At 34.5% G+C, this 22554-nt stretch overlaps 1 protein-coding gene across 1 annotated transcript; it reads right to left on the bottom strand.

Annotated features, from left to right (window-relative positions):
• Window positions 1–51: 51 nt before the first annotated feature.
• LOC144834612 (macrophage mannose receptor 1-like) lies at window positions 52–22456 on the bottom strand. The gene is made up of 43 exons (XM_078689492.1): window positions 22417–22456; window positions 19414–19562; window positions 18848–18966; window positions 18492–18619; window positions 16764–16981; window positions 16456–16553; window positions 15588–15700; window positions 15329–15458; window positions 15002–15084; window positions 14771–14893; window positions 14230–14301; window positions 14075–14107; window positions 13777–13938; window positions 13384–13472; window positions 13101–13251; window positions 12539–12970; window positions 12225–12263; window positions 11773–11946; window positions 11465–11581; window positions 11037–11153; window positions 10186–10431; window positions 9521–9736; window positions 9071–9228; window positions 8751–8861; window positions 8504–8622; window positions 8204–8349; window positions 7853–8061; window positions 7365–7501; window positions 6521–6573; window positions 5943–6107; window positions 5707–5751; window positions 5361–5539; window positions 5052–5116; window positions 4409–4506; window positions 3900–4160; window positions 3547–3698; window positions 3154–3253; window positions 2737–2984; window positions 2433–2604; window positions 1928–2179; window positions 1346–1522; window positions 985–1176; window positions 52–718 (listed from the first exon to the last, which is right to left on the bottom strand). The coding sequence occupies exons 1-43, from the start codon at window positions 22454–22456 to the stop codon at window positions 504–506; spliced, it is 6303 nt and encodes a 2100-aa protein (XP_078545618.1). The 3' UTR covers window positions 52–503.
• Between the last annotated feature and the right edge of the window lie 98 nt (window positions 22457–22554).

Raw genomic sequence — 22554 nt, 5'->3', positions numbered from 1 at the left:
AGACATACACAATCAGTTACACAATACAATTTTATATTTATTGGTATATAAGTCAAAAATAATTCAAATAAAATTCAAAATTTACACAGATTATAAAACTTATAAGTATGGCACACATTTATAATCAAAATATATTAACTCTCAACTGGTCGGCTACTGTCATAGATCAGCAACTTAAAATTGAATATCTGTAACGTTAATTCCATAATTACATATAAATTGGCATAAATTTAGAAAACCAGTATTTGTAAAGAAAAAAAACTACTGTTCTATTCTATGTTTGGCATTGTATTTTTCAAAATTCAGGGCTGCATATTTTCATTATAGAAAGTTACAATATGTTTATACACAATTCGGTCAAAGCTGCTTTTTTGCCTTCAAACTAGTTTGTCATAATCTGTAAGCAAAAAATTCACAAATTCAATGTGATAATGCTTTACTTTAAAATAATTCCAATATTCCCTAAAAACACTGTATATACAGTACATCTATATTTTATAATTTTAAGCGTCGTAGTCATTTTCTTTCTTTTCTACTTGTACTTTATTCGATCCGGCAACATATAGGGCGTTATCAAATCCAACACTGTCTATTCCGGTTGGGTCAAATGATTTCTTAGATGAACGGCCAGCTACACAGTAGGTTATGAGGATTACAAGTAAAATAGCAGCCAGTGCTCCAACACAGAGAGCAGCAATAACGCCAGCTTTCATTGGTTCTGTGAATTAAAATTAGTAATATATTTATAAATGGTCATTAAGTTATACCTATTTGTGTAGTTGAAACCGAAATTGTGTGACGATATAGAGGGCGCTCAGCAACATGGGTATTAGGCTTGCAAATTAGGAAACCAGAAATGTGTGACGATATAGGGGGCGCCCTGCATTATATATCTTTTGAGCAATTCTACATAAAAACAAGTCGAATACCTATCAAATAAGTAACTGTGCCTGTGTCACAAATATTACTGACCCCTCTTATTACCTTTTGTTTGATTTTCATTACCACCATCATTATTTTTTGTTGTTTTTGGTATGGATCTTTGAGTTGTTTGCTGCCTCGGTGGAGTTGGTCGTGTTGTCACCTTTTTCGTCGTTCGTCCAACAGGTGGTGGTGTTCCATTACTTTTTGTAGTTTTTCGAATGATTGGTTTAGTTGTCATTCCAGTTAGTGGTGCTAAATAAATAAGTAACGTATTGTGTTAAGTTGGAATGCACATACAGTAAATAGTATATTAGGATTTGTTCAAAATGTTTTATTAAGCTTTGAATACATAATAATACGTGTGTAATCTGGCCATTTGAATAAAGAGATAAGCACTTTAGTAGGCCTAGTGATCACTTACTCTTGTCAATCCTGCAGACATATCCCTGACTATTCATACATTCAATGTCGTTCCATTTGCCTAATGGTCGTAGAACTTCAACGCAGTTTTCATGTTCACCGTTATGTATAAGACTAGGCTCTCCTTCATTCCAATAAGTGTAATCAACCGGGCTGTTATCCGACCATGCAAATCCACCTGCAATGATTTGGGGTGTGAAAATAAAAGTAAAGTTGTATAATAGTGCTATGTTATTCTTTATTATATAACACCTAAATAAATACCTGCCATTTGATTGAACGATTGTGGGTCACGTGACGTGCAATAGTACGCACTACTAAACGATCGTTTAACATTCATTATTTGTATATTAACGAACTGCTCAATTAGGACAATCTCTGCGCAAATAAGCGTTTTAAAATTGAAGATGCGTTTTTTTTCATTTATGCATGCAAAACCGTTCTATTTAGGCTTTAACCGATGGGAATCTTAACTTCATTATAAGACTTCTCCATCCATTAACAAACCATTGAGGTATACAATTTTATAAATCCATGACGAAACTAAGACAAAAAGTCAAAATTGAACAAATTATTTACTAACCACTGTCAGTTCTGTATAGACCGGTCCATATATCTAATTCCGCACTGTTCGCTTTAGCTGATATGAAGTCATTGTCTGCCTTAGTGTGAATACTAGCCAGATGTGCGCCAATCTTTGCACAATTGAACTGGGCTTCAGGCCATGATATGGTAGACGAAGGTTGTATTTCGAAGAAGTAACAATAACTTCCAAATGCTTCCCAGTCGACTGGACAAGTTCCAGGAAGATCTGGAGGATTTGTTGGCTTGGGTGCTAAAAATAACATGGATCATAAGTAAAGATATTATTGATATATTATTCATTATCACTTAATGTGTATTTGATACCTTGCTCTCCAAAGGGTTTAGAAATATTATCATGTATACGCATACACGCTTACGTATGCACGTAATTTGACGTGCAGCTATGTAGTAGGCCCTAGTAGGCCTACTGGGAAAAATCAATCTTGCCATCTTTTTTGTAAACAGTTTGTTCTTATTTTCAAAACTTTAAAGCATCCTCTTACCTAACGAGTACTTGCACAGTGCTGGGTGGTTGTCAGTACAGACAGTATCGTCCCAGTAACCAGTCTCATCAATCATCACACAACCTTCACCGGATCCAAAACTGGGTTCATCTCGGCCCCACTTAGTGTACCAAACTGGCCATCCATTCACCCATTGGTACTCGCCAGCAATCTATATATTGATGAAAGAAGTTAGCTTCCATATATGTAAGAAAACGTACAGTACATTTCTACATAACAAAACAGACGTTTTTAAAATACGTTTTAAAATAACATTATTGTATTGAAAAGTGATTATCTCTACCTTGTTATCGGCCATTCCAATCCAAGTTGCTGCTCCTCCATTATCTCCAATGACCTGCTCGACAAAAGCTTCTTCGTAAACATCAATGATGTTTGCTAAAGCCGCTCCACCTCCCAGATTTGTACAAGCATCAACAGCTTTGCTAAAATCGAAACTACCGTCCACGAATTTAAAACAGCTATCGTAATACTGGCGATATCCGGCGCGACAAGACGAGCTGGTAACTGGAGGTTCTGGGGCAGACAATGCTAGAAGAAGAGGTAATTAATGTTTTAAACATTTTTATACCAATATATATTAAATAAATAGAGACATTTTGGTTTACTAATATGTAATGTTAATATAAAATGCTATGCATGTGCAATAATATGCGGATATTTTGGTTAAAGGGCAAGGAAAAAAATAACAATAACTTACAGAATCCATCTTGGCAGATGTATCCGTTCTTTTTATCACAAGCATTATCATTCCATAGACCTGCCTGGTACTCACTACCAATCAGTTCAACACAATCTTCCTAAATGAACACAGTTAAATATTATTAGTTTACTATATTGTATTGATGTTTTCAGTTCAGGTACTATACGTCTCAAATCTCCCTATTCTGTTCGTGCGGTGGTAGTCACACTATAACGAAGTACAGTGTTAGTTACTTCATACACTCAAACGTAATCTGTTTGAAACTTATTTTGTTTGTGTGAATGAAATACCAGTACTTTGTACCGTTAACTCGTACACTGGTGGTCGTCGTCTCTTTCAAACAAGTTCTCACAAACGAAAGTATAATACTTTACTCAGAATGCTACTAACCCCGCCACCAGCTTCGTTAGGTTCTCCGCTAGCCCAGTTGGTGTAATCTACACTTGTTCCATCCGTCCATCGAAACTGTTTGTTGTTGGTCAGATCGCTGAGGCCAACCCACATACGGTAATCTAGTCCTTTCAACTTAGTAGTTAGGAAAGCTACAATATAAAATAGTTGTATGTGGTTAAATAATGCATTAGGTGTGGAAAACTGTCGTTGTTTAAAATTTGTCATTGACAAATTAGCTAGGTGATCATATCCTCCTATATATCTTATTGTATCTCTAAATGGATTAAGCGTTAAATATGACGTGACGTCAATTATTCACCGTAAAATATTCACGTATTTGTCACGCTTACCATTTACACGATTGTCGTGAATGGTGACAAGGTCACCTCCCAATCCGCGACATTTATCTCTTGCATCCATCCAACCAAAACGATCAGATTCAACAGAGCCATGGAACTGGTAACATCTTTTATTGAACTCCATCCAGTCAGAGGGGCAGTTGCCTTGAGGCAGTGCTGTAGTCGGTGGTGAGTTAGTTACTACGCTGCCATAAGGCTTCTTGCAGATGAATGGGATTTTGTCACCGCAGTTGAGATCATTCCAGGAACCAACTATAAGTAAATACAGTACAAAGTAAGTTATATTAATTCAACACGTAATATAATATATATTATGAAATCCATACTTTCTCATCATTGTCAAAAGTGGATGTGACGTAATAACATTGTCTAGAGTTACATTTTTAAAGTTTAATACTTAAGCTAAGGTCTGATATTGGTAATCTGAAAATTGCAACCCAACGTCCAAGATAAATATTTATGGGAAATATGTAAAAGAGATAATACATAAAATAATTTACTTGACGTGTAGAGTTCGGCACACTGTTCTTCTCCGTTGAAATCGTTTGGTTCACCAGTTGCCCAGTTGACATAATCAAATGGAGTGGAGTCGGACCACCTGTATAAGAGAAAATGTGTGATTTGGTTATTTCTGGTTGCGATAAATACCAACAGGTCTGTACTATGTATTCACACGACGCACGATGTCTGTTAAGGGATGTTGAACTGATCGTGTCACAGCCACAGATAAATCTCCGAAGCTCAGTATTCTGTTGTTAGATCGCCTTGGCATGACACATCTCCTTTCAATTAACAAACATTTTAGGGAAGGCTAGGATGTTAATTGCTTGGTATTTGTATATCAATGCCATGTTTAAATCCTGTCACCGTTCCAGGACTTTTCTCTGACAAGCCAATACAGCCTTGCGACTTGGTTTAGAAAGCATTGGTTTCCCATTCTGCATATTATTGGCGAGAGATTTAGTGGATGGCGTCAAAATACATTAACAAACATGTTTAATTATGCCACGCTATTGTACACACTTCTTATTATACATCGATGTTTATATGTTGCGTAACGTGAGTAACGATACAGGAAATAATACTAGTATGCACATTACATATTTAATTTACATTATTGAACTCTACAACTCATAAACTTACGAGTATATGCCTTTCACTTCATATTCTCTGAGGCCAATCCAGTAGGAGCTAATTGTTTTGTCAGTCTACAAATTCAATAAAAAAATATGTTTCAGTCATGTCCATTTGTTTCACTTAACTTAATTTTAATCATAGATTTCAAAACTATTATTATTTTTATAACTATTTAGTTTAACCCCTGTTTATAACAACTACGGTTGGACACTTTGTTTGGACCCAAATGTGTGTTCTATATTAAATTACCTGGGTTTTTATATTGATAATTTAGTAAATTATAAGGTAGATTTAGTGTAAGTGAACTATAATTACGTTATCATTAAGGAACTGCATTTCTGGAGCAGTATGGATTGAAGCAAGTCTTCCGTTTTGTACATGGCAGTAGTCGTCTGCGGCTTGCCATGCCAAGCGTCCGCTACCAGAGGCTTGGCTGAAGAAATAGCAATTGTTCTCAAACTGGATCCATCCTTCATTACCAGGACACAATGGGTCTTAAAACAAATAACGATCGGTTATATGATAAATATAATAGATTATGATGCGTAGCTAGAGATGGATGGAATAAAGATGAAGAGAAGAGTCTGGAGTTAAGAATTTCCGGAACTAGGAAAGCTTACAAATGTACATTGAGTAATAATACCAACTGTACAGTACTTACATGGTGTTGGGGTCATCGGTGGAAGAACCGTGATTGGTCGTACGCCTGCAAAACACAAAAATAAATATAAATAAAAAACAAAAAAGTTAATGGATTGATATTCATAAATTCAATTATTTATACAATTTGTTTAACATTGTCAGCCCGAACTAAATTACAGTAGCCTTCTTTAATATATATACCATTTTTAGTTTTTTCATATTAGTGTTTTGTATTATAAAGAGAGAATCACACACCCTTTGGAAGTTTGCACACCCAATGTCTAGTTCGGTCACAGCCAATATCGTTCCAATTGCGTGCTGCAAAGAACATCTCCACACAGTCCTCTTCGTTCACGTTGTTGGGTTCTCCATTTTCCCAGTTTGTATAGTCAACTGGCGTGGAATCAGTCCAAGTAAATCCTGAATATTTATAACAGAAGTAAATAATTTCAAGACACCGTATACGGTAATCAACAAGCATACAGTACCCTGGTTGAGTGGAAAAAGAGTGTGCCTAAATTTGTAGTGATATGACATCATCGTGTCCATATATGGGTATAGGCCTATCACTTTTTTTTGTCACATAAAGTTAAGTTTGATAGTGTAGACAGAGCTTAAAATCAATTAAATCACTGCGATTTCCTTGTCATCACAGTGATATATTAGCTTTACTTATGATCATCATCATTTTCAGCCTCATCACAATTATCAAGACCATACGTATCTATCACTCATCAATTGTTAATCCCAATATGTTCATGTTCATCCTTATCCCAATATATATATATATATATAATATTTTAATTTTTGCACTCATTAATACTTATTCTTACCATTTTCTTTGGTCTGATCAGTTAGCCCTATCCAATAACCTGTAGCAGTGTCTCTGAGAAAGAAAGTATAAATAGAAAATATGTAGTCTCGACCCTTTACAGACGGTTAAAAATCGCGCAATTAACCCGGAAGGATCACACCGGCGCATGCGTAAACCATGAACGAGTTATATACATTTTCGTAAACAGTTTTCGGAGTAAAATATAGCGAATCAAGACAATTGCTGGTCGTCTATTTAATTAACTGGTGTCGGTAATTCACGAAAATCTGTACTATATACACAGCAACTATGTATAGATGCTGTTTAATTCAGCAGTTAAACCCAAGGCACACGGAATCTTAGGCCCTACCAGAGTTCCTTACTACCACCAGTCACACCAACGATGATAGCGGGCAGTAGGCCGGATCGGATAACCTGCACCCTTACTACCAGGATTTATTTGGACTAGGCCTACACTCAAGGTACTATTTGGATATATATACTGTTTTTTATTGTTATATTGTTCTGGAATGATTTTGATGAAGAGAATGCGATACACTGACAATACGGAAATATACTATTAATTGATCATGTACAAATAACAAGACTAAACGTCATGGAATTAAGGTAAGTCACCTGATTATTAAACATTGATTTCCTGTATTTAAGTCTAGTATATTTAAGTTTAGAATAAACAAAGCATAAGATATAGTACAAAACATTACGTTTTCGTAATCGCAATGTTAGCCAACTTCAGTTTCTGTAAAATAAGGTGTTGAATGGGCCTAAAGTTCAATTCTTGTTTTTATTAATTAAGCGAGCTAATCAAAAAGAGAATCATATAATAATGTCACATTGCTTACGAGACTGTAGCCAGTTTTTTTAAAAAGGCTTCTTCGTCGTTAGAATGGAAGCTGGCAAGGTAACCTCCTTGTGAGCGACATGATGCGGAGGCATCTGACCATGTTTTCAATTGTGAAGTTGTTCTCGCTTCGTTTATCTGCAATAAAATAATGTTTTTTAGATACAACTCCTGGTTAGTTGTTGTAGACCTTTCGATGATTCAGTGTGACAGAAAAAAAAATACAACAGGTAATATATTATTGTAGAGGAGCTATAGCTTGGTGGTTAACGTGCTTGCATTACAATCCAAGGTCCGGGGTTCAATCCTGACCTAGTGCCAGGGTTGTAACGGACGAATATTTCAACTCCACTCCGTAAGCCTCAAATGAGACTTACCGTAATATTATTAATAGTGTATCCATCTTGTACAATGTAACTGGCGAGTTACTCGCTGTTGGATGCGTATGAAAAAAAAAATAAAATTAGAATTAAAATTATAAAACCTTACCATAAAACAGTTACCTCCGTATCCAATCCACCCATTAGCACATCCTGAACTACTTGGGTCGGTCGGGTCGTAGGTAACTATTGGTCTGTCTGTGTAACCAGAACGGAGTTTTTCACATATGTAGTTGTACTGTGAATCGCAAGCCGAGTCTGCCCATAGCCCCGCAGATTTTCCGGATGAAACTGCTACGCATTTGCCTTCTCTGTCATCTACAGAATAACGTTGACAATTAGGACAATTACTTTATGTACTATCGAATTTGTTTTTGTCTCCAACTTTTGGTATCTTTGTTTTTTCTGAAACATACTAGCTATTTTAAGTAAAGCGTTACAGAAATAATTATTATCATACCTGGTTGCCCTTTGTTCCAGTTAGTATAATCTACAGATGAACCATCGGTCCATGTGTATGACCCATCGTCTTGTTTTTTAAGTCCACACCAGTAATACTGTCCACTTGCAAGACCAAGCTGACTTGACACAAACGATTGCTCAAACCTAATATTAATGACATAAAATTTGCTAGGGTTACCATAAACTTGTAATGTTATCAATTTCCTTGTCATTGCCGTCGTTGAGTCAATTAATTTGTAAATAATGCACGTTTTTTTAATCAACACAACAATAAATCTTACAGAGCCAATATTCTTACCTGTCATTGATTGACACAAGATGTCCGCCCAAGCTCTGGCAACTCTGCTTTGCCGAATCTGCGTTTACTGGCGTTGTACTTACAAATAAGTAACATGAATAGTCATAACCGATCCAACCCTGAAAATACATAATTAGAGAAACGCTGATTAATGTATTGCAATCATATTATAGGTTACTACTTGCAGAATTTATGATTTGTAAACTATGATTGATCTTGTCCTACGTCATTATCATTATTGTCTTACCTGATCACATCCAGATGGTGTGGGAGGAAATTGTGTTGGAGGCAAATTCTCCTTCTTTCTTTTGCAAATGAATTTTCTTCTGCTGGCGCAGTCATTGTCATTCCATGCTCTCTGATGAAGACATAATCAAATTATTAGTTGTGTGTTCTTTACTGTAGGCCTATGCTTAAATAACAATGAACAGGGTTTAGTAATATCGGATAGGATTATTGTCATACGGCAACTAAATCGTATTTGGTCGGTTTAGTATCGTCCCGCTACAATAGCTCGCCAATGTAATTGTATGTGGTATGATTATTTTAAATACGTTATTGACATACATTGTTGTACATTTCAACACAATCTTCAGAACTTCCTTGGTGATTGTTAGGTTCATTTGTGTTCCATATTGTGTAATCAGTATCTGAGCCATCACTCCACGTAAAACTCATCTGGTATGTTAAGTCGTTTAAACCAATCCAAATATCACCACTAGACGCTGTAATAATGGAATATAAGCATGATTATAATCTTCGTCATGATAATCATTGTGTGCACATCATCTAATTGACTAAGTTTGTCCCCGGTCCTGTTTATTTATATGTGTTTATACATTCTCCTCTTCTTCTAGTGTTATCGTAATTAGAGTGAAATTTGAAATTATTACTTGGTAGTAGGTACTATCTATGTCATGATATTTAAATTTAGGCCCAAAATAATAGTTTTGATATTTCCATCTTGTTTCGTTGTGTTAAATTATACCCCTAAAAAAATGTAATACATATCATTACATGTAGTCTGCAGAGAATTAATATAGTTGTTTTCGTTGTCATTGTGTATTGAGGCAAGGTCGCCTCCCATTCCTCGGCAGTTATCACGAGCTTCAGACCATGTTCCATCTGTACTTGAAAGGTAGTAACAATAGCTAGCGTAGGAATTCCAACCATCACGGCAACGGTAATTAGGGGGTGGTGTTGTTGCTGGCATCTCGGTGGTAGCGTCCATAACTAAATAAAACATGTTTTGAGTATTACTTCAACCATATTTCTTTGTATATTATAAATATAATATATGTGTAGGTGTAAGGTAATTGCTCTAAAATAAATGAATTATATGGTATACTATTGTAAAACAACGATTTTACGAATTGTACGAATTCACAAAGATTAATCACAAAAACTAGATCCTAATTAAGTGACAGGCTCCTGTTTTTAGTCACGTGCAACGCGACTCTACAGCTCACTATGTCGGTCGGTCGGTTGGTCGGTAAACACTAACTTGAGCACGCGACTGCAGCCATGTATATGGCCTTGTTGATTGATTGATTTTGAATTTATATTATAAACTGCGGTTATTTGTCTTTATATACAAAGTCTAATAACCCCCCCACCCCAACTCCAGTATTTATGCGCATGGTGTAAGATGCATCAATGAGAGAAATCAGGTCGTTGCCTACCTCTTTCGTAATGATCAAATGGAGACCCATCGTACGTTGTCTTTAAACCTCCAACCATGTCTTTATCTTTATCACTTAAGTCGCATTCTTGGCTGTTTTTGTAATAATCGAAAGATCTGCAAGTAAATGAGGTTTCTGCAATACATCGTTGGGCACAATCCTCTGGGTAAACGTTGGTAAGATGAATGTTGTCGAACCCGTCAATGGCTGCGTTTGGGTAACTGCTAAAATGCGATACTATATAGCCTGAAATATAATGTTTTATGTTTCTTTTAGAAAATAGTTTCATGAAAGCATAATTAATATTACAATCTAACAGCTCTTGAGAACATACTCAGTTTTTAAAAATATTAGTATATTTATTGTCTTTATCTTACCTCGATAAACCAACATAAGCCAGAAAACAGTAACAACTTTAAGCCGTCACTAGATAGAGTCTAACTGACTATCGTCATCTAGATACGTGTATAGCTGTATTAAAATACTTTTTATACACGATATCTCCGTCAGTAGGTTCATATACAGAGAATGATATTTGTATTTGATATATGCACCGGGAACCATAATAGCAGGTTAATCGTATTTTTATACTGTAGGCCAACAATAGTAAAATTGCTCATAGACGCCACTTCTAGGTTATGTAATTTTTACTAAACGTGATTTACTTCAAATATATTGTCCTACTCCAAGCAGACGTGTTAACAGTGGGTTTTTGACGTCTCTTTTAATTTACAAGTTCTTGTTTCGTTGTTTTTGTATCAAAATATGATCATAATACATATTAACTTCTAACGTAGCCGAAAGATAGACTTTACAGCATTTTAGAATACATATATTTGTAATAAATTTACCATTTTTCTTGCAAATATATCCCAGTGTATCGCCACATGCTTGGTCATTCCATACTCCAGTGTTTGTGTATAATTCTAAACAATGCTCCCCTAATGTTCCTGCGTTATTTGGTTCACCTGAAATTAAGATATGAATAATCGTAAAAAAATTATTAATTAATTAATTAATTAATTATTCAAAATACTGAATATAAATTCATTACCTAGCTATTTCAGTTTTGTGTTGCATTGAGGGATATTTAGGATTCTTAGCTATCTTCAACTCCGAACCGGGTTAAAGTTATCTGATGAACTTTCTTTGTATCTCGGGTCAGCATTGACAAACAGTACGGTACTGGCGATGCGAACGAGCAGATATGTATAATATAAAATAAGCTTGACAAAAAGTATAATGAAAAATAATAATATTGTAAGTTAAATTGATCTACCTGCGTTCCAGTTCAGGTACGCAAATGGACTTCCGTCTGACCACTTCCATCCACCTTCCTGGGTTTTGTCATTACCCCCAGTCCACAAACCGCCTTCATTTATGTACACAATTCGAGCTAAATAATATTACCAATTTGATTTAAAGCAATGTATTAGTGGTGTCATGTCTATAGTTATTTTACTGTTTATCTATACATGTAAGTCACATCCTGAGGTACAAGTGTACTCGTAGTCGACCTACTAATAACTCTCTAGGCCTACTACTAATTTAACTCTTTCCTGATCCAAGGATATGTTACGTGCATACCATTGATGTAGCTTTGCTCCGTCAAACTTGTTATACTTGTCAGTGATCCTCCTTCATTATTACACGTCGTTTCAGCGTCATTCCATGTCTTGAAATCCTTTGGACGGAACAAGTAACAATTTCCGCTAATAGGGTCATACTCCCAATTTTGACCACAACGTTGACTGAATACAGCTATGAAACAAACAAACAATATTAGTTAATAATAATAATATTAACAACTTTATATTTATGATTGATAGAAAAAAGGATTAAACTGATCATAGCCGCCGTGAAATGTGGTTAATACTATGTTTTCTTTTGTTCTTCTCTTTAAAATATAGATGTGTGTAGTGTCTAATCACGTCATGCATATTGAGATATAGTTTATACGTAAAAATTATAATAACATATTAATATATTACATATTGTTTTTTAAATGGGGAATATTAATAATCGGTTTTGGGACTTACGAGTTGGCATTGGTGGAGGTGGTACACTTCCCCCAGAAGCTGTAAAAGAGATATAGATTAAGTTAATTGACACATAAATAATGTTTTTTAATGCGGATTTGTGATTGATATCGAATTTGATGCTAATCATGATGATGAACACAGCTATTAATTCATAAAAACAATTGTTTTTCACAAACAGAACACTATTTGAATAATATTCACCCTTTCTTTACGTATTTTCTGCATATTGCAAGTGTACTATGTTTCAAGTTCAAATTCGCTTGTTAAAACTGGACAATGTTTATCATTATTGTGTTAAAATGTTCACTTACTTAAGTCACAAAACCTGAATTCTCCAGAACTCTGCCAGCCCGTTGTGTATCCAACATAAGCAATGCGTAGAGGGTTAGGATCAGTCCATTCCATGAATGACGCCTGCCCTGCTTTACCAACACTGATCTTTCCATTATCGTCCCAAGTGATCCAAAATCCACGGAACTCATTTTGATTAAGAATATTTGGAGTTGATACATACACCTCATTTGAACACTGAATACAACGTCTGATAGCGGAGTTCTGGTTACCCCAACCTCCAATGACAACCTCGTACATTTCACTCGCGTCTGCGGGGGAAGACGACAACCCTATGTGTACGTCATTTGATGCTTTGACATCGAAATCAACACGGGATTCGTAAAGAGGCGAGTCATGATAGCGGTAGTAATACTGGTCATCAGTATCCCCACTTGTCATTGTCTCACATGCTGAAAATAATAAATTTATTTTAGTATAACAAATCCACAATATTATGCATAATCTAGTACAGTTCTCTACGTGGGGTCAGCAGCGAACTACGTACTGATCCAAGGATTATATAGATAAATTCCTTCTCACTTTTGGCAATTTGACATATATATCCTGCTGTTCCTGTACAGGCCAGATCGTTCCACTCTCCCATAGAGTTCTCCCAAGGAGCAAGATGTACACAGTCTTCTCCAGAACCATAATCATTGGGTTCACCTGGTGCCCAGTTAAAGAAGTCATACTGCAAAAAAGACATTGGTTTGTTTAGAGTTACGTTTTTATTTAACTATTAGACGAATTCCTGTTTGGACCTATTAAGCATACTGGATATTATTTTACACCTAAACAAAAGATGTATATAAGTTAAACTTACAGGTGTTCCATCAAGCCATTCGAATTTTCCTTCATTGGTGGTATCATGTAGACCAACCCATAAGTATTTCCTTGCAATTTGCGTTTGAACTAAAGTGAAACAAAAATGGTACTGTATCAGGTAGAGCAATAGTAGGAAGGAACAGAAGCAAACTCCATTGAATCTTGAATAACTTAATCAGGTAGTACAAGGACGGATTGGATCTAAAGGTTGTAAAGGATTCATTGTAAAGTATATTTGTTGAATTGTTGAACACCCTACAGCCATGTACATCCGCTTCACCTTCTAGTGGTGAATATAGTCACATTTTAGATGTGCCCTTTACTACAGAAATAGAGATTTATCAATAATGTAGGCGGTTCCAGCAGATGTACAGAGGCTGAACATACTCACGTGATAGAAATGATTGTGTATCTGCATCGTGGATGCTTGCAAGTTCTCCTTGGATTGACTGACAAGCCTGAGATGCAGCGTCAAAGGTTAAGTCAGTGTCACTGGTAACCTTGTAACAACCGTCACCGTTTAGAATCCAGCCAGGAGGACAGGAACCGACGCCTGGAAACAAAATGTATATTCACCTCATGTTAGGCCTAGCATCATCTTGGTAGATGTATATTGTGCGTTTACATAGCAACATAGAGATTAATGTTAGTAAGACTAAACATACAGTATATACATTAATTGTACTCACCCACAATAGGAGAGACTGTTTTGATATTTGTTCCTGTAAAAGAAAATTTACTAATAACTTGATTGAAAAATTACATAATCAGTTGTTGTCTTGTATAAGTTTATATGAGTCAATGTGTAACTTGGAAAGTAAATTTTAAATTATACGGTACTTACCGACTTTTGCTTTGCAAACAGAAGCAAGTAAAAGGAAACAGTTGTCAGAATCCCATTTTCCTGTAGAATCCTCTAAAGTTAATAAAACAAAGAATTTTCAAAATCTTTCTTCGCTCAAGACAAACTAATTATTATATCACTTTGATACAGCGGATTCTTTTAATAATATTATAAACAATGTTCATCGTAATCTACTTCCGTTTTATGTTATGTTAATTTTGTTCTGCTTAGGGAGTGGTATAGCCTTATAGCCAACTCAGACAGCGTTCTCTCGACGACCTAAAAATACGCCCGACGCTATCTCAAGACGACTCGTCTCGTCTCGTCGGGATTCAACTCAGACAGCACCGACGAGTTAAGACGGTTTTTTTTTCGGGCCTTTCGTACGATTCTGTCTGAGCTGGCATTTAGAGCGTCACTACACAGCTGATTGAGTGGGAGATTTAAAAGCCTCAGCGCACACATGCACTGCTAGCTTTAACAGTTTCTCAGTTTTCGTTAAAGTTCATTTCCAAAATATATAGTATACATTATCACTTACCGACAAAAACTTTTCCACAGTCTGGTTGGTTTGGCATATTCTTTGGCATGTTTGGATTCCAGTTGTTGTAGCCTGCTGTTGATGTACCTTCTGTCCATGCGAAGATACCGTCGCTTGCATAATCTTTAAAAACCGAAAACAAGAGTAGAAGACTTTCATTGTTGAGTCCTTTTCACATTCTGAATTTACATATACGCCAGAACTTTGTCCCATAAAAAAAAAAGGTATTACCTGAAATTCCAATCCAGTAATCGGTTATTCCAACTGTTGCCAAGTCTTCAAACTGTTTTTGGATAAAATCGTTTTCAGTGTTGCTAAAATAAATAAAAACATATACATTAAATGTCAGCAAGGAACTCATTGTGGTATACGTTCTACATAAACGTGCGATTAATGTTGGAAATTTCTGACATGTTTGCATTGAAGAAATAATTATATTTATAAGAGATGATAACTAATATTTCAATATTCATAATCTTTGACAGATTGGATCCTACTCTGTGGTAACTAATTTTAGACTATATTTTTGTATTAATTTATTTTGAAAGTCATATTTACCTTAGGATTGAAGTTAGATAAGCACCTTGCGCTTCGCAGTAGTGTTTTGCATCAGTCCACGTTTGTGCGTTGTTATCATTAAACTGATAACAATATCCTTTATGCAACCTCCATCCTGGTGCGCAGGTACCTAAGGAAATAAACAAATATACTTGTAAAATAACTAGCGGGATGGTTTTCAGATTGTTAACTTCTGATTTAGTGTTTAGTGTACAAGGGGTGTCCTATAATTTATAATTTAATTTAATTATTGTGTTACCTTCTGCCTTTCGACAAATTGATTTCGCAAGGTTTGTACAAGGAGCTGTATTCCACTGTCCGTTGTTGGCGCTGTTTAGGATTTCAATACAATTTCCTCCTTGTGTGTAGAACCTATATCCAACACACACAACAACATATTTGATATATTTAAAAAATGCAAACTTAAATAGATAAATCTTTAATTATACTCCGATCGTGTGTGATTTGATTGATTTAGTTTAATGGCGATTTAGAACCGACTGTTCTTATGCTAAATAATTATCAATGTATCGAATTAGTCAAATACTGTAAACCTTTGAAACTAAGAAACGATGATGATGATGATGATGATGCAAACATAGTGCACCTTGATTGTTTTGGTTTTTTTTTATCTTTTGTGGTTAACTTCCACCTTTATTTATTTAATGTTACATAAACAACAATTACAGAATCTCATATATATTTACATTATTTTCTGCATATTTTTTGTTATGTCATCTATTACAAAATATATTGCATGTTTAATAAAAAAGTTGTTTAGTTATGAAACGTTTGTTAACTTATTTATCATAATTTGTGTATCTTTCAGTTTATATTTGTATTTGATTTGCCCTTTAGATTGGAAATGCTTAACAAGTGGTGTAGTATACCAGGCCACTGTCACAAGAAATGACACTAACAAAGTTGAAACATACGTTGGACTGACAGAAAATACTTTTAAGTGTAGATACAATGGGCATACAAGCTCATTCCGTTATGAAAAGTATAAACAAGTATAATAGTGCACCTTGATTGTAGTACAACGGCGATTACCACACAGTAGGATACTAACATTCAACAAGAATATCAAATTAAGACCTCTTTACTTAAACGTAAAAGAAGCTTACTTGTTGTCTGGTTGGCTTGGAGCCCAGTTGTTGTAGTCGTTTGTTAAAGAGTAAGGATCACCGTTGCTCCATTGGTACATACCTGATGATCCACCATTCTAACAAAACAAAAATAATGGAACAACCTAGACACTTTTTATTTGGAGTTACAACCAATCAATCACATAATTATAACTTATATTATGCTCCAGCATTTTGTTTAGATCATTGTTTAAAGATTACTAAACTACAGCAAGTTTTATTTGTATAAATTCAACTCATGTTTACTAAGAATTACCTCAATATCTTACCAGAAGTAGGCTACTTACTTTATCAGACAATCCGATCCAAATAGTAGCACTGTGTATTCCCACCATGTATGTTGCTATATTTTGCTCATCTTGCGACTTAATACTTAATATTTCTGCGTCAACTGATGTACAGTAATTGACGGAATCGTCCCATGATGCATCACGGTTCATGAATTTGTAGCATTGTCCAGCGCCATCAAACCATCCTTCACTCTCATCACAATTTATAGGAATATCTGAATATGAATCGATTTATTAGATCGTTGCTTGCCTGCATGTTTGTTTGATGCGTCTTGCTAATTCATTGTATATATATTTAATATTGCTTACTTAGTCGGTGAATATATATAAAAACTAAAGCTTGGTTCCCACTTGTGACGCAACGTAACGCAACCTACGCAACGTAAGAAAATGCCCTTCCAATAATTGTGTTTGCCCCCGCCTGCGTGAAATCAAACCTGCGATTTTCTCAGCACTGTTGCGTCGTCGGTTCCCACTTGTAATTACGCAATACGTCACTTTGCGTCAATACGTCGCTGCGTTGCGTTCAAGTGGGAACCACGCTTCAACATTAAAGACGAGACGAACACGGCATGAAGTTGACCGAATATTAAACATTAACTTTAATAAAAACGTAATAATGATGCTAATATTATATTGAAAATACTTTAAGCAAATGAGCAACATGGAATATGAACTTGGAGGCATAACAAGCAAAATACAATACAAAATGTACTAAAAGGTGAATGGTAAAATGTATGAGGCAAATACATGAACCGAGGAATGAAGGACTTAAACTCGATTTATTGATTGATTGATTTCTTAAATTTACTTCCTGTTTGTTTTCCGGTTATCAATTACACAGTTGATAATAATACTTTTACTTATTTTAAATTTGGTATTTATTATGATTTCTCATGTACATATTTATGTTTTTTTTATATAATAAGATAGTAGTAGGCCTAATTTATAATATATAATATATATAATTTATATTTGTACAATATAATTTAATATTATTTTATCAGAAGCAAGCGGTTCCCACTTTGTTGGGCATTTTCGCCATGGTTTCCTAGTGTGCAGTTTTCAAATTGTTAATGAATAAATAATCATGTGGTGACAATTTTGTCAAAAGAGCGAATGTCGTTATATAATTTCAATTCATGTTAAGTGCACGTGTTATTATGTGTGCATTATGTTAAGAGGGAACGGTTGTTACCACTGGGCCTTTCACATAAAAACCTCTTGGAGTAAGTACAAAATTGGTCATTCCAAAGTCCATTAGTGAACATCACTGTACAATCCTCGTTTCCATTTAAGGAATCCGGTCTTCCAGGTGCCCATAACCTACGTCAAAGTGTTTAGTTTATTTATATTAATTCTGTAATTTAATATTATTTCATAATTAGAACAACTCTTCTTATAATGTTCAATTTTGTAACTTTGAAAATCTTCAAAATCCCCATTATGGATATCGGTGCTATTGATTTTATTGATTGATTGATTGATTTGTCTTTCGCTTTAATAGTTTAATATAATAGTTTAACTGCTTTTATGCGTTAGCTACCGTATTTTTTCGAGCTTACATGGCATCAATAATATAAATACAATCGACAAGATGATAAGTAAATGATTGCACGGTTGAAAACATTCAATAAACATCATAACCGGTGTTAAAAGCGATGGTTTAAGTGGTTAGAAATGTTGGTATTTGGTTTTCGCCAGCCTTTCAGCAGATTGCCTTACCAGCGGCTCTTTCACATATCATTCGTCGATTATTTGTACACGCCAGATCATTCCATCTGCCGTTGGTGTGCATTTCAGCGCAATCTTCATTGCTTCCGTAGTCATTTGGTTCCCCAGAATTCCATTGTCTGATTTGGCGGTAAAAAGTTACGTACATATGCGCATTGGTTATCATGTGAATGGGAACCATTTTTGAATAGGGTTTATTTAAATATGCTACTATACTAATCTTTCAAAATTACAGTTACACACGCAAAACAACATTCTCTAATAATTCAATATGCCAAGGAGATTCGATCAATTATCTTGTCGTTGTGTGATAATACGAGATGTGTTAGTACGCCTATTTTACTTACGCGTTATTGGAATCTAGAGCTGTACCATCAACCCATTCAAAGTTTCCTTCAGTACTTGTATCATGTAGCCCTATCCAGTGGGACGTACCAGTATCCTTGATCAAACCATTTAAAAATGTCTTGATTGAGAAAGAAAATCAAACACGGTTAAAGGACAAGGCCTTCTGAAAAATGTCAATTTAAGGTAGTAAAAAAGACTATTTTATTTAAACCTTACAATGATTAATATTGTGCATTCATGAATAGCCCCTCCATAATCTGTTTTTTTAGTTCGTTTAGGCCATTAACGAACGGTATCTTACCTAACAATTATAATTCGCGCGCCTTTGTTGGTTCTGTGGAAGTGACTTCTTTATATTTTAGTGTGGGTCTTGCACAATTATCTAATAATCCAATTATAACTGTCTTATTGGTTAGTTATCTTTATTACTCGCATGCTAATCGTAATTTTCAAAGAATCCCAGTGTGAACTTACATTTACATCAGCTGTCTTAATTACGGCTAGTTCTCCTTACTCAAATTCACATGCTAATCGTGGTTATTTAAGAATCCCAGTGTGAACTTACATTTACATCAGCTGTCTTAATTACGGCTAGATCTCCTTGGTCGGATTCACACGCTAATCGTGATTCGTACCAATTCTTTGCATCTGTCCTTACAAAATAACATGAATCCCCATAGCTTAGCCATCCGCTCGGACACCTTTGGCTGTTTACTAAAAAGAAAATCAAGAAATATTTTCACAGTCAATGTTTTTCATTCAAAATTCTATGATAAGAATTATAAAAATCATTTATGTATTATTACATGTTCGTTGAGTGAGCCGAAATGACCATGTCATTGTTCAGATACAGATAGGCCTACAGATTAATTTATTGTCCAATATAAATGGAAATTATAGTGCTCATAAGCTATCTTGGCTTGCCTAAAATAAATATAAGAGGGAAAAAAGAAAAAAAAAACTATCTAACAAATCTTTTGTCATAATGCCTTATCCCAGCTTCAGTACCACAAAATATGTTAGGGTGTTGTTCATTACATTATCGTTCGAAGTGAAATATTGTATTCCTAGCTCTGTAGATTCCCGGTCCTTCCCAGACAGTTTGAACATAATGTTTATTTATAGAGTTTTGTTATATCATGGAAAAATTCTTCCTTGGTTATATTTCTTGGACGGCACAACTATAAAAGTATGTTTTAAAAGGTAACAGTCTGTACCTTATATAATCAGCGTAAACAAATATACATATATTTTAATATCTTTGGTCCACTCAAATTCTTGTGACCTAAAGATCTATGTTAATCATTTATACTGTTATCTTTCTAGCGGTTTGGTATCAACTAAACCCGGTACCATTCATTCCAGATTGTTGAAAGTTCAATCAATAATTGTGTAATGATAACAACTGATTCAATAGTTTCTAGTTATGTTTAAAAAGCCTTCTAGACTAATAAAATATTTCGATTTTCCTGGATTAAATAATATTTCGATTTTCCTAAACTAATATAATATTTCGATTTTCTTTTTTTATTATTTATCATTTCGAGGAGATAGTATTTATTTGAAGGTTTTTTTTTTAAAGAATCAAACTCAAACCATAATGTATACCCCTAACATAATATGTCATTGCTTTTATTTTTTTTATAGCGGGGTACATTATTCCGAGGATGTAAGTCATTTTTAAGTAAAGATTTTAGTTTCATTTTCTTGACAAATACATTATGCAACAAATTAAAGCATAACTAAAAATGAAACCAAATGATGGAATGCATTTAATTCTTAAATTCTTTCTTTTCCCTCTAAGCTCTGTCTCTACACTATCAAATGTGTGTCATATATGGACAGGATGATATGTCATATCACTACCATATTTGGACACATCACACTTTTTGATTTCCACACTAGTTTGATAGTGTAGACAGAGCTTTAGATTCCAAATTAAACAAATTCTGTCTACCGTGAGGAAAACCATTTCCTTTCTTCTTTTTCAAAGCCTCGAGTTGCAATTAATCTTAATTTCTACTAAAAGCCACTTTGAAATAATATGTATATAATCTTATAACCATTCATTACAAGAAAAAAAATTGTTTGTTATAGTAAAGCCTCATTCTTTGACCCCTATTCAAGTTTCAAGTTTTCAAGTTTCATAACATTTATTTACAGACTCTGACATAAAAGATAGTACAGTACAATGCAATAAAATACTGATATAAGGTCAGAGTTTGAAGGCAGATGTAGTGAAAGATGAAGAAAAACATCTTGTGAATGAATAGGACAAATGATAATGAATAGGACATTTTAAAATGTATAAATAAATGAATAAATAAATAAACAATGTAAAGGACAAATATGGGTAAAGACATGACTAGTATTTGGAAAAGATATAATTTTTAATTGTTAAAAAAAAATGCATTATGAGAGGCAGAGTCTAAAATGTTTGATGAAATGTTATTCTACAGTATGGGTCCGGAGTATCTTATATTGTGTTAGAATGAGTTGGTTTTGAGATCGTGTGTGGTGGTGATAAAGAGACGAATTGAAGGTAAAAAGAAAACAGATAATTTGGCATGTCTGCAACCCCTATTCAGGAGACACCTCTATTATTTATTAGGAATACTTCTTTGGGTCGTGAAGGGTCCTTCAAAATGTGTTCTACTGTACATTGTCTATAACATTTTGTGGGATTTTGATAATAATCCAATTTTAATAGATTTAATAATTGGTTGTATACGGAACAACAAATAATAAATAGCCAAAGCATTTGAATGTTCATTTTCATAGATATGCATATTATTTATTTACCACCTAATTACATAATAAATGCCGAAATATGCTACTTAAACAGGGGTTAGTAATATAGTACAGGTCGTAGAAACATTTTAAAGGGAAATAAATTTAAACTTAATATATAAGTATTTCAGTCTACCGTATTATTAGGTTTGTAGACATACTTCACGGCATGAGATAAGTCTTGGATATTATTTTAGTGAAACAAACAAATATAATTTGAAAGAAGTAGCAAGATTAATGATTATTAATCAGATATGAAGATGTGATCATTAGCGCGATTCAACCCTACCAGGCACGGTACCGCCCCTGCTTCTGTTTATATATTGTGATAACATGATCGGGTTTAATGCTTATCGCACACTTTGCTGTGATAACAATTTGTACAACAATTTACTACTGGGGACTTATCGGCTTATATAGGCTTTGACATTTTTAATTTAGTTTTATTCAACATAAGAATTCCTACCCGCACTTTCTGTTAAAATGATGCTTCTTTATAGATAGCCTCCTATAGTATTCCTACAGTATAACTTTTAAGGTTATGCATGTTTTCTCATGCTACAGTCACAATCCCGGTTAAATAAGCAACACATCTATGCACTTTTTACACTTGATTTGAGCCACCTAACTGTGGCCTATACCTAACATTTTACTAACTTCAATGTATAATAATAAATATGTTATTAATGTTATGATGATGCATATAAAGTACTGTATAAGTAAAAACCAATCAGCGAGTCGATCAAAACTATTAAAAAAGTACAACATTGTATCTTACCTGTGTGTAGAATAAAAAGAATACCTATGTAGCGAATCATCTTTAAAATGATGCTACATATACATTGAATTTGAAAACAGACAACTAATTAGGTTTTTGCCAAATACGAACAAAAACTCGGCCCTCGCTAGTGATTAT

The sequence above is a fragment of the Antedon bifida genome, chromosome 1, assembly GCF_963402885.1.
Source record: "Antedon bifida chromosome 1, ecAntBifi1.1, whole genome shotgun sequence".
In the NCBI taxonomy this organism is placed as follows: Eukaryota; Metazoa; Echinodermata; class Crinoidea; order Comatulida; family Antedonidae; genus Antedon; species Antedon bifida.
The sequence above is the reverse complement of the archived record's forward strand: the minus strand, read 5'-3'. Positions and strand labels throughout refer to the sequence as shown.